General features: G+C 37.4%; 1 protein-coding gene across 6 annotated transcripts; it reads left to right on the plus strand.

Annotated features, from left to right (window-relative positions):
• The first annotated feature begins 902 nt into the window (after window positions 1-902).
• On the plus strand, window positions 903-11,496 carry LOC144713084 (kinesin-like protein KIN-12E). Of its 6 annotated transcripts, none has more exons than XM_078587595.1 (18): window positions 903-1,350; window positions 1,595-1,660; window positions 2,564-2,706; window positions 3,906-3,972; window positions 4,108-4,554; window positions 4,839-5,747; window positions 6,989-7,096; window positions 7,170-7,225; window positions 7,296-7,383; window positions 7,444-7,518; window positions 7,592-7,831; window positions 7,920-8,033; window positions 8,128-8,184; window positions 8,249-8,325; window positions 8,559-8,661; window positions 9,632-9,742; window positions 9,820-9,911; window positions 10,812-11,496. In XM_078587595.1, exons 1-18 carry the CDS (start codon window positions 1,012-1,014, stop codon window positions 10,813-10,815), a joined length of 3,096 nt encoding a protein of 1,031 aa, XP_078443721.1. In that variant the 5' UTR covers window positions 903-1,011; the 3' UTR covers window positions 10,816-11,496. The 6 variants fall into 6 exon arrangements, with proteins under 6 accessions (XP_078443721.1, XP_078443700.1, XP_078443728.1 ...); XM_078587574.1 differs by having other exon boundaries at window positions 10,816-11,496; XM_078587602.1 differs by having other exon boundaries at window positions 9,823-9,911; window positions 10,812-11,495.
• The last annotated feature ends 896 nt before the right edge of the window (window positions 11,497-12,392 follow it).

Below are 12,392 nucleotides of genomic sequence, written 5' to 3' on the forward strand. Positions count from 1 at the left end.
CATGTTCGTTCTCTCCCCTTCTCTCCCGGTCATTCTCTCTCCCTCTCTCCTGGTCATTTTCTCTCCCTCTCCCCATTGTTTTCTCTCTCTCTCTCTCTCTCTCTCTCTCTCCCACTCATTCTCTCTCCCCACTCTCTCTTAATCTCTCATCCTCTCTCCCTCTCTCCTGCTCGTTCTCTCCTTCTCTCTTTCTCCCTTTGTTTCGGACTCACGCTCCCTCCTGTTCACTCTCTGTCCCTCCATCCCTCCCACTCTCTCCTCTGCTCTCACTCTCTCCCTTTCATTTTTCTCCCTCTATCTCTCTCTCCCTCTCTCTCTCTCTCTCATCCTCTCCCCCTCTCTCTCAGTTTTTCTCTCGCCCTCTCTCCCACTTGTTCTCTTTCCCTCTCTCCTCGTTCTCTCCCCCTTTGTCTTTCTCGTTCTCTTTCTCTTCCGCTCTCTCCCTCTCTCTCTCCCTCTCTCTCTCCCTCTCTCTCTCCCTCTATTCCGGTCTCACTCTTCCTCTGAAAAGTTTGTGAATCTTGAGAGTAAGGATTGAAGAGAGAGGAGAAAGAGAGAACAGAGAGAAGAAGAGAAAGAAGAGAAGGAAGAGAACACAAAGCGAGTAATTGCAAGATCATTGTATTGATCCTGAATTCAAATGGTTTAGGATTTTCACTATGAAAATTATGAATACTATGAAAATTATGGATCTTTACTTACCTAATTACTTTTGAGTAGATTAGTTTTATTTTAAAACTTTCCTGATTTATTCTTTTGAAAAAAAATTGAAATCCCAAGACACTGACTTATAAACTAAAAATCTAAATAGTTAACTTACAAGGTTATTCTGCAATAACCTCCGACAATTTGAAATATATAACATGGGCGGGAGATAAGTAGGGAAGGAGAGCGCTTCTTCGGCTCCGACTCCGATCTGTTCATCAAGATCTACGTTGATTTCTCCGTGAATTGTTGTTCGCGGAGAGATTCTTCGTCTGAATCGTCATCGATCTCCGCCTGAAATTGGTAATGGATTCGTTTTGCCGGCGTCGGTGGAAGGAATGCGATGAGAACGATCCGTGCGAGTTTTCGGAGAGTTTTGACAAGCCTAGAGATCCGCTTGTCTCGATTCCTGATCCTTTACAGAGCTCCAGGAGAAGTGTTTCTGATGTATCGGAAGTTTTCAAGGCTAATTCTGGGCAGGCGATGGGAAAGTTGAATGGAGACGATTTTAGGAGGAGAAAATGTGCGAGAGAAACGTCTTTATTGACTACGGAAGGTGTCGATGGTGGTGGTGGTATGGCTTCGGATTTTGATGCGAAGGCGGTTGAAGAATTTGGAGCTTCGTATGAGGTCCGACATTGCTTTGTGAGATGATCATACAAATCGGTTTTCTCTGTGTTTTTCTCCCTTTTGGATTTACAGTGCTACTTTTTTCTTTTATTCTCTTAATAATTTATTTCTGGAATCAAAATTTAACTACAGGTACTTGAGATACATTTGAAATAATAATATTTGATTCGTAGTTGAGGAAAATTGGTATGCTGTTTATACGCATCTATTTTTGGCTTGATTATAATCCCTTATCTCTGACACATAGTTAATTCCTTAGGCTCCAGTAAAACAAGTTGCGTCGGATGAAGTATTGCATTTTCCGCAAGATACTCAGAATGCAGGGGTAAGTTTTTATTCTATTACCTGATAACCTTCAAATTACCCTGCTTAGATTTTTTTCGATAGTTTAAGGTTTAAGATATTTGGCGATAGTTCCTGTTCTTCGTTTTTCTAAAAGGGTTTGAGTGCGAATTCATGAAATTTGTAGTGTTACTTTCCCTATTCTCTGAATTATGTTTTCACATCAGGAATAAGTACGAGACGTTGATTTCATTTGTAAATCAATTAGCTTTGGGAATTTTCTAATTTGGGAATCATTGTAGAGCATGAGTACGAAATGATGGCATTAAAAGCTAATCGTTTAATATGTCATGTCCCTCTTGCAGGATAATAATCAAACATTGACTTTTCACTGAAAAACAGGAAGAGCTGAAATAATTCTAACAAGCTTTCACTTTTACTCGATTAAATTCCTAACAAGTGAGGGAGAGCCAACTGATGTGGCGGCCAACTGGCTTACACCTGATTAAGATTTTTCTGTAAAATATGATATTGATGATTTGACCTGTTTTACATTTTTGTAAAAGGGTTTTGACGCAGATTGTGAGAACATGAAATATGTGGTATTATTTTCCTCATCTTTGGAATTTTCTGTTACAGATGAAACAATTGCCAGACATAGAATTCAGTTAGAAACCATGAATTATTATTTTCTGATTTTTTCCTTTCCGGGAATCATTGGATAACATGAGACAGAAACGAAAGTATTGACTCTTTAATTGTTGTTTCTTTCTTTTCCCTCTTGTTGGCTATTATTCGAACTTTTACTTTTCATCATGTTCAATGAAACAAGAAGGGTAAAAATAATGTTAAACAGATTTCGTTTTTTCTCGATTAAAAATTTAAATTGTGAATCAGAGCTAAATGATGCGGCAGCCAGCTGGTTTACCAATTCTTTGCTCTGTAGGTCCATGACGGAGAAAATCCAAGAACGATGATCTGCGAGATCGAGGAGAATAAGGAAAATAAGGAAGAGATCCAAACAGATCGAAATATACAGTTCCTTCGATTAGAAAGGAAGAATCTTCAGTTTCTACAGGAGTTTTCCGCGTACGTTTCCTCTTCATATTGATCAAAATTTCTTAAAACAAAATAATGTAGTTATAAAAAAATGCTCAATTTCATTTTGCTCCTCTGTTACTTAAATTTGAAATTTAATATACCGATTTCCCTCAGCTTTTTCAGGCATTCTCAGCTTTTTTCGAATGATGAATTTTCTTTGATAGTGAACAAATTGCGAAATAGATGTACTTTTTGAAATAATTACGTTATGCCATAGTTTTTTAATGACTATATAAACCTCATAATACTGCGGGAAACATCCGATTGCTTCACTACAAATCATTTTATTTATCGATAAAATTGTTTAAATAACAGAGATGAACATTGGATGGCTTAATAAGCTGCCTCAAAATGATTCGGATTTTTGGATATTTTGGAAAAAAAGCTCATATTAGTATCATTGAGATTTTCTAGAATTTGCTGCTGACATTTATTTTTCTGGCTACCTCGTTTGAGAACTTCTCTCAGCTTTGAGGGAGCCATATTTTTGGATGAGAAGCTTCATTCAGGATTTTTAAAATGAATTATGTCTCTATTTTCCTTTTTTATAGTAACAAAATAAAAAGTAAAAATCTGAAGGTAAACATTCAATTGCTTTTCTGTGAAACATTTTAACTATTGATTCATTTGAGAAATCATCAGGTAATCCCGCGTAAACAATAAAAAAAGGAAACTGAGGTGAATGTTTGATGGATTTACTATTCATTTCTGAATTGCTCGATTTTTTCATACTCTAAACCCCCACTTCCCCTTAGGAAATACTTCGAATCTCACTGAGCTATTCTCTACTGAAGTAGAGCTGAAATTTATTTTACCGAGTCAAAGGTATTTTTTATGAATAGCTTCAAAAAAAAAGTATCAATTTATTATCATCACTTATTTCTATCAAAGTTAATTGAGAGAGGTTCTATTATCATCACTTATTTCTGACAAACTAGACCATAAAACCCGGAGGAGAACACCGAGAGTGGTTTAATCGCTTTATTGATTTATTTTATCAATCATTGCTCCATACTCTGACCAAATAAACCACTAAGATCGGGAATAATTCAGTCAGTTTCAAGAAACAAATATCCTACTGGGATATTTGTTTTCATATGATTAGGTTTCCAAACTTTTCGCTCTAATTTTTTTTAAACACAGAATTTTATGCCCTGTCCTTTATGAAACTTTGTTATATTCTACAGGGAAGTCCTCGACCCAAATGATCAGCTTAAATTTCAGTCTTCAGTTCAAAATATAATGGATGAGAACGTAAGACATCTTTTGACCCCTTGTGTTAAATCATGTTCATCATCTACTATGTCAAATATTTTTCAGGCTAAGCTTATATCTGATTTTATGAAAAAGGTGTTCGTATTTTGAATAATCAGACTTTTTTAATTCCAGGATGGGGTTAACTATTTCTCAACTTTTAACGAATCTTTGGAGAAAGAAAATCAAGAGCTAAGAGAAAGACTACACCAGATTATTCGAGAAAAAGATGAAGAGTGGGAGAAGGCAGTTGCTGATCTCACCAGCTTTCTTCTAGAGGGTTGCCAATCTCTCGAAGACGCCTCCGGCCAGATGAGTACAATTAAAAACTCATTTCCGAACAGTAATAACTGGATTAATGATCAGATTGAGCGGGCAATGAAGGCCTTCGTAGAGAAGGAGCGATCGATGATCAGTCTTAAGAAAAGTCTTGAAGATGCACAAAAGTTGGCGGCTGATATGTCTGTTAAAGTGGATACACTAAGAGGAGCGATGCAGGCCATGACTGAATCTCACATACTAGATAGTGACCAAGAGATCAAAGGCTCATTTTTTGCTGGAAAATTTGAGATTTCCTGTGAGGTTAGTCTGGCATTTTTTGATGAGATATGAAGATTAGAGCACAAAATCTGACGTTCACTGATTTAAATCTATTGTTTATTCTGATTTGCTATTGACTTGTAGACCCATTGCAATGTTAGGGTGAAAGATTGAATTTCTAGTATTTGGGTATTTTTTAAGTTTATTATTTATTAAATTTAAATAAGAACTTCAGGTTACCGATTTTTTCTGTTTTCCTATGACATACAAATCAAGAATTTCAATTCTTTCGTGCTCTCTAGCTGACAATGAACTATTATGACCAGGAGAGGAGGTCTGAAGAAGAAATGTCAGAGAAAGCTGAGAGGTTTTTTCTGAAGATTGCAGAGGCTCATAACACGATGAAAGAGGCTGACCTTGTGGTGAAAAAGTTACTAGAAGCAAATGAAAATGCATCACTGGAGGCAGACAGGTGGAAGAAAATGAGTGAAATGATGCAAATGGAAAGAGACACCTTGGCTGAAGAACTGGAACGAAACAGAGATTTTTTTGCTGCTGGAGTGGAACAGACTGCCACTTTGATCTCAGTTTTAGAAATTCTGGCGTTTGAATTCAAAGAAAAGTTTGAGAAGTTGGGGCCTCATTCAATCTCAGATCTAAAATCCAGTGTTTTGTCGTCTATAGAAGAAATGCAGGAATGCATACTTGATTCAAAGGCATCGCTTGACTCCATTTTCTCTGGGAAAGCATCTTTCTGGAACAAAGGACAATATTTTGATGGTTCTTACGAGGAAAACTCAAGGTCTGGGTCCAGCAACAGTTCAGAGTGTGGGGAAATTGAGGAGCAGGCAAATCACATAACATTTCCTGCCGAAAAGAAAACTACAGAGGAAGGGCAAATCGGGAGAGATTTGGAGTTTTCTGGGAGCTGTAATATTACTGGTGATTTCTTATATTCTGCAAGGAAAAATCAAAAGGCTAGCGATCTTGCAGTGAAGATTGCTAAAATTGATGCAATTCTATGTCATAAGAGAGGAACTGAAGCTCTAACGACCAGCCCAAGATCAAGAGTAAAGGACACTAAAGATCCAGGAGGGGAGATTTTGAGGGAGCTGCAAAAGGTCAAGGCTGAGAGGGATCAGCTCCAAGAACATGTCAGCCAGCTGAATGAGAGGCTTGACATGGCGAGGACGATGGCCGATGAAAAGGAAGCAATTGTCATTGAAGCGAGACAAGTAAGATCTGAACGTCTCTATTCTTTTTTAGTGCGCACAGTTCAAATTTTCTTTTTGTATGAACAACCAGAGCTAGATATGGATGGTATTAATATCTGCTGAACTCCATATGAAAGGAGATACTGGATCCCACACATTTATAATGATAAGAAACTGATACGAACTGACATGGTTTGTATCATGAATGACGTAGGAGGGAAGTACAGGGGAATAGACATTGCCAATTCTCAATGACAGAGAAGCTGGTGGGGTGGACATCATCAGGAGAGAGTGATTTGATGGGTTGGACACCATTGGTGGTCTATGACGAGGTTGAACTTCGTCGATGCTAGATACAAATTACCAAGTTGTCTTTTCCTTGCCCTTCAACAAGGAGGGCTGCATCTTTCAATGGGACTTACGGGAAAAAGCAAAAAAGACAAAAATACTCTCAGCAGGCTTAAGATACGATGGAGATTGTATCAAAACCTGAAGGGAAATTACAATATTACTATTTACTGATAAAAAAATGTAGTGCCCTCAAATAATTCAGAATTAAGAATTCCATTTTAAGAATTTATTTATAAAACCCATAGAAGACCTGCATGGACGGTCAGTTTCTCATCCACACTTCTATGGATGGTGATACGATCCCCGCCAAGATGGGAGGAGCGGACCTTGGTGGGTGGACGATGCCGAGGTGAACGAGGGTGGAGGAGCAGTGGAGTGGCCGTCACAGGAGGGGAACAGACCCAACTGAGTTGATGTCGTCCAGTGAGATAGTAGCTACCAAATTGAAATCCTGGATTGTAACTTAATGTCCTGCCCTCCAACAAGGAAGGCTACATATTCAAAGGGAAATGCAAGATAATAATGCAAAGATGAGAATGCCCCTTGTGGGCTTACTAGAGGGAATAGATTGTGACAGACGGCAGGGTTTGACACATCTCCCAGATGTTGAACAATGCAAATGATGGTCTTGGTGTCGACATCAAAGTTGGTGTCGACATCAAAGTTGTTGTCAATCACCCTAAAAATAGCTTATATCTTTGTCAACATTGATCAAGTTTGATGCTGTTGATCGACAGTTAACAACTGCTGAACCCCACTGATCAGTTTTTGGCAAGAAAAGACTTTGTAACCTCCTTTCTTCTTCACCTTCATTTCTTTGACAAGTGTTGGATAACCCGAATCAAGTAGTTCTTTTCTTTGTGCACAATTCACTTCAATCTAGACAACTTAGCTTCATCTTTATGGTTCAGGAAGCTGAAGCCAACAGAATCTATGCTAATGAGAAAGAGGAACAGGTCAGAGTTTTAGAGAGTACTATTGCAAAGCTTAAGTCAACAGTGGCTGTTCTGGAGAACAAGGTCTTGGGACTTTTCTGGGGTTTACTATTTTTGTTTAAACTTAAATGACATGACGTTGTCTTCGCTACACCAGGTGCATGAGATGAAAGAAGAAGAGGATTTTAGAGGACGTGCACACCATCTCCCATGGTTAGACCTCGTATTTTTCTACCTATTGTTTGCCGAGGACTGACTAATATGTCTCTAATTACGATTTTAGGCAAGTTAATGACATTTATCTGGACCTTTATTACTCAAAAAAGAAAATAGAGGAGCTCGAAAAGGAGACAGCTCGTCAAGCAAAAGAGGTACTGGGTGTTCACTCAAAAGATATCACCCTGCTTGCTGAACTTTTGTAATTTCACCAGATTAAGAGATACGAGGAACACCTTTCTGAGCTAATGCTGCACTCAGAGGCCCAATCATCGCTTTATCGCCAAAAGGTAAGAGATATATTTTTTAAATATAGTACATTGATGTGTAGATAACTCTGGACCCCCAATTGATGGGAAGCAGTTCCAAAAGCTGGAAGCTATGGTGACTGAGGCAAAGAACAATTCCCAAACATCCAACCACGAATCTTTACCGACGAATAAAACTGATTCAGTTCATGCTCGAGCCAGGAGTTCGGCCTCACCCTTCAAGTGCATGTCCAGCCTTGTCCAGCAGTTGAATTCGGAAAAAAATAGACGACTTTCTCAGGCCAAGATTAGAATCGAAGAGCTAGAAACATTGGCTGCCAATCGACAGAAACAGGTTGGGAACTTTGATTCTTATTTGGTTAAACCGAAATTTATCATTACTGCCAATTTCACTGATTTCATATTTTTTTTTAAAATGAAAGTTGTTTCCTCTGCAGGTGTGCATGCTCTCTGCACGATTAGCAGCAGCAGATAACATGACGCATGATGTGATCAGGGACCTTCTAGAGGTGAAACACGACATGAATAACTATGCGGTAAGTCTCATATTAAACATAATGATCTTTTTAAAGAGATTAAAAAAGTTATAAACTTGTCCTTATATTACTTTCATTTTTTTCCTGGACTTAGGGCTGGTTAGAGATGCGACATGAGGAGAGGATGTCGGGAGGCAGCGACAAAGATAAGGTTCTTGTCATCAATTATAATTCAATGAATTATTTGTAAATTTCAATGTGCTGGCATGAAACAGTTGATTCTACCACCACAGGACGAGGAAATTCTAAAGCTGAAGGGAAAGATTCATCATCTGCTTGAGGAAAAAGACAGGTTTGACCCTTGCAGAATGTTGAATGAGAGAGATTAAACAAACTCAGTTAAATTATAAGGCCTCTCTATCCTTATTTAACGATAAGAATCTAAGATGGGAAATTTAGAATATTACCCATTGTGAAAGAAATTTATTCGAATGAAGGCAGAGTAACATAAAATAAGAATGAATAATATGGTAATCGTGGTATAGGTTTGGCTTATTCGGGTTGAATGTGCAATTCCTTTGGCAGGTGGATTGAAGCAATGATGGTAGATATTCTTGCAATGAAGGTGAAACTGGAGAAACTTCAACGGCAGCATCAGCTCATGACAGCACAGAATCAGATGCTCAAGGTCTGTCAAATATTTTCCCTATCTCCGGAGATAGAGAGAGAAAAGAAGCAACTTTGGCATGTCTCATGGAAATATAAGAAGAGACAAAAAGATAGAAAGAGATAGATAGACATGTATTGATGGATGATTACGAGGTAGAAAAAGAGAATAAGAAACTTTGGCGTGTCTCATGGAAATATACGAAGAGACAAAAAGATAGAAAGAGAGATAGATAGACATGTATTGATGGATGATTGGATGGGTGGATGATTACGAGGTAGAAAAAGAGAATAAGAAACGTTGGCATGTCTCATGGAAATATACGAAGAGACAAAAAGATAGAAAGAGAGATAGATAGACATGTATTGATGGATGATTGGATGGGTGGATGATTACGAGGTAGAAAAAGAGAATAAGAAACGTTGGCATGTCTCATGGAAATATACGAAGAGACAAAAAGATAGAAAGAGAGATAGATAGACATGTATTGATGGATGATTGCATGGGTGGATGATTACGAGGTTGAGAGAGAAAAGAAGAAACTTTGGCAACTCTCATGGACATGTACCGACAGGCAAAAAGATAGAAAGAGAGATAGATAGATTGACACGTAGACATGTATAGATGGACGATTGGATGGATGGATGATTAGGAGGTAGTGAGAGAAAAGATGGATAGAGAATAGGCAAATGAAGAGAGAGAGAGAGAGAGAGAGAGAGAGAGAGAGAGAGAGAGAGAGAGAGAGAGATTTGATCTATAAATAAAGAAAAGAAGAATCTTCAACATATTATATCCGAGGTGGTTTTGTAAAATACATAAGTTAGATAGCCAAAAAAAGTAGAAGGAAGCATCAATATATATAGAATGATAGAAAGAGAGATGGATGGATAGAACGAGATAGAGAGAGAAAAGATGGGTTGACCGAGATCAAGATGAGATTTTCAGTTCATCCTCTGTGAAATCATTTACTCAATGTATGATACTTCTTCAGATGGACAAGAGAAACCTCACCAAGAAGCTCGCCAAGCAGGACGAGATCGTGAAGGCCCTCGCTACTCCCAAAAGCTTTCAAGAACTGCTAAGAAGTCCTTCAACTGATGAGGTACTAAAAACTCTTCTTCCCAGAGAGAAATTACGAACGACATTATATAAAAAACCTCCAATTTATACTTTTATCAGCAGGAGATTGGCTCTTCTTCGAGTCACAGGAACAAGGATCTCAGACAAAGGCTTCGTTGCTCTAGAACACTCAGAGAAGTTCATCAACCCAGGTGAAGATTCAATAAACTGGTCAATTTCTGATCATTTCTAAATCCAGCAATCATAGTCCTGTAAAATTCAGGTATGAAAAACACAGAATCTAATAGAGAAATAAAGAAGCTCCATGTTTGATCCTTGGCTCAATTATCAGATCTTTATCGGTTCTGATTTTTGTGTCTGCCTGGCTGGTCTGGAATGTGAATCAGAAAAAATAAAATTTTATAAAATTGCTTGATATGCTGCCTTTGACCATTTGATCAAAAAGTGTGATCTGGCTGATGATACATGATAGATATTGTATAGATTGGATCGATCCACAACCAATCTACCATTCCATTTATATGAGATCTATCATGCATTGTCAGTCAGATCACACTTTCTGATCCATGGTCAAGGACCACATGTCAGGCAATATTTTAAAATTTTATTTTATAAAATTTATAAGATTTGATCAATTTGAAAAATAGATCTAAATCAATCTCTCTCATGACAATAAATGTGCCCATATCAATAGAAATTTGAAGTTGAAATAAATCAACTTCAATTAAAAGTTAGAAATTCATTTAATCATAATATAATAACTAAATGTCGGTTTATACTCGTTGGTGCATTTCTGAAAATATAGAGGACGACATGCTCAGTATCTGATGTCCTCTCACCTACCGCATTTGTATTATCAGGATGTATTCATCCTTTATTTAGAGAGCAGGATGATGCTGCATATCAGATTCTAAGATATCTCTATAAACTTTTGAAATCATTACATGTGATATTTTATTAATATTTGACCTGGTTAGAATTGAATGCATCATTTCAATTCTCTTAAAGTGTTTCCTTAATGTGCGAATCATTGTTTTGTTTTTCATGTTTATTGATTGAATTTGGATCTTAGTTTTGGTGACTTTTGGTAGCTAGGTTTTGATTGCGAGATAGGGTTTGAGCTTGGTGGCGTGGGTTTGTTATTACTGATACAACATGTCTGGAGTGATGATTTCACTTTCTGAAATCATCGATAACCGAGTAGTCTAATTTTGCTACAGTAAAATCCATCTTAATTTTGTGATCGTCCGTGTTTCTTACCATTATGACCATGTTAGCCTAAGATATTTGCGCTGTAATATTTTTAATCGATATATTTGAGGGACTTAACAGTTCATGAAGTTTTTCTAACAGTTGATTTCCTATCTTGATTTCTTGCTGTTCTGAGTTTTAATATCTCATGTGCATGTATGAGTCATGAAGAGAATTTTAGTTGAAGTTTTTTCATATAAATTCACATGATTTTTATGTCTGTCATGATAGGATAGAAGACACTAAAATTCACTATTAGCATATATGTATCGTTTAAAATTGTAAAATTTTGCCATATTTACCAATACGATGACAAATGTGAGTTTAGACAAAAGCAAGAACTGATTCATTTTTGGCAGACCGAACAATGGATCGATGTCAAGAGTGATTGATTTCCCATCTTGGCGACCGCCATATTTATAGCACAAAAATGCAATAACTGTTATCTTATACTTGACGTAGGGATGTTAGTTCTGATGGTATTTTCCACTTGCATTTCTAATTGGCATATGTAATATCAAAATAAACCATGGATAAGATATAAATTTGATATATGTAGATCCAGTTGGAGGTAAACATACATTATTTTTTATGAAAATCTAACTAGTTTCAGTATTTAAATATAGTGACATGTTATAATGATACATTTATATATTAACTAATTAATATTAGATATTTTTTTACTAAGTATGTTAACTTGTTAAGGCAAATAAAACTAACTATGATGCGTTACATGGTACTTTGCCATAGAGTGAAATGATTGGGGAAAGACATAACTGAGACTGGAGAGAAGAAGAGAGAGGTAGATTGATAGAGAAAGAAAGAGAAAGATAAAAAGAGAGAGAATGTGAGGGTGGGGGAGAAATAGGCTGAGAAAATGGGAGTGAGAGATAGAAGGGGTTTTTTAAGTCAATTTTTCATTGAACATGCTTGTTTTCAAATTGTCTCATTTATAGTGCAGGGACGCGGAAGGGACGATTTTTTTTCTCGGGATGAAAAAACTCGTCAGTCCCGGGAATGAAAATTCGTCCCGGGGACCACTGGACGGGACGGTTTTCGTCCCATGGGACGAAAAAACCGTCTGTCCGGAGGTCTCGGACGATGGACGGATGAATCTGGAAGGAAAACCGCCGGATTCACATCCGACGGTCGAGATGGTGCCATGTGGCCTCACAATGACAATTTGCATCAAAGTCTCTGTATTTTTACGTGCGTGCTAATGGACGCCACTCAGAAATAATTGTACAGATGTCCCTTTTCGTTCTATCTCCTCAATAATACCCTAAAAAACATGAAAAAAATCTATATTAATATAGTAAAAATATAAAATGGGTTTTTTTTCATCTGGGATGAATTTCGGGACAAAAATTTGTTACGGGAGGACTGGACGGGACGAAAAACCATCCCGGTATGACTGGATG

This window comes from Wolffia australiana, chromosome 1 (genome assembly GCF_029677425.1).
Source record: "Wolffia australiana isolate 7733 chromosome 1, ASM2967742v1".
In the NCBI taxonomy this organism is placed as follows: Eukaryota; Viridiplantae; Streptophyta; class Magnoliopsida; order Alismatales; family Araceae; genus Wolffia; species Wolffia australiana.

Excerpts from the sequence above, each read along its gene's own strand:
- LOC144713084 (XM_078587574.1), top strand. The coding sequence starts at position 1,012 with ATGGATTCGTTTTGCCGGCGTCGGTGGAAGGAATGCGATGAGAACGAT. Across the intron at positions 1,351-1,594 it reads ATGAGGTCCGACATTGCTTT|GCTCCAGTAAAACAAGTTGC; the intron begins GTGAGATGATCA and ends TTAATTCCTTAG. Across the intron at positions 8,185-8,248 it reads GAGGCAGCGACAAAGATAAG|TTGATTCTACCACCACAGGA; the intron begins GTTCTTGTCATC and ends GGCATGAAACAG.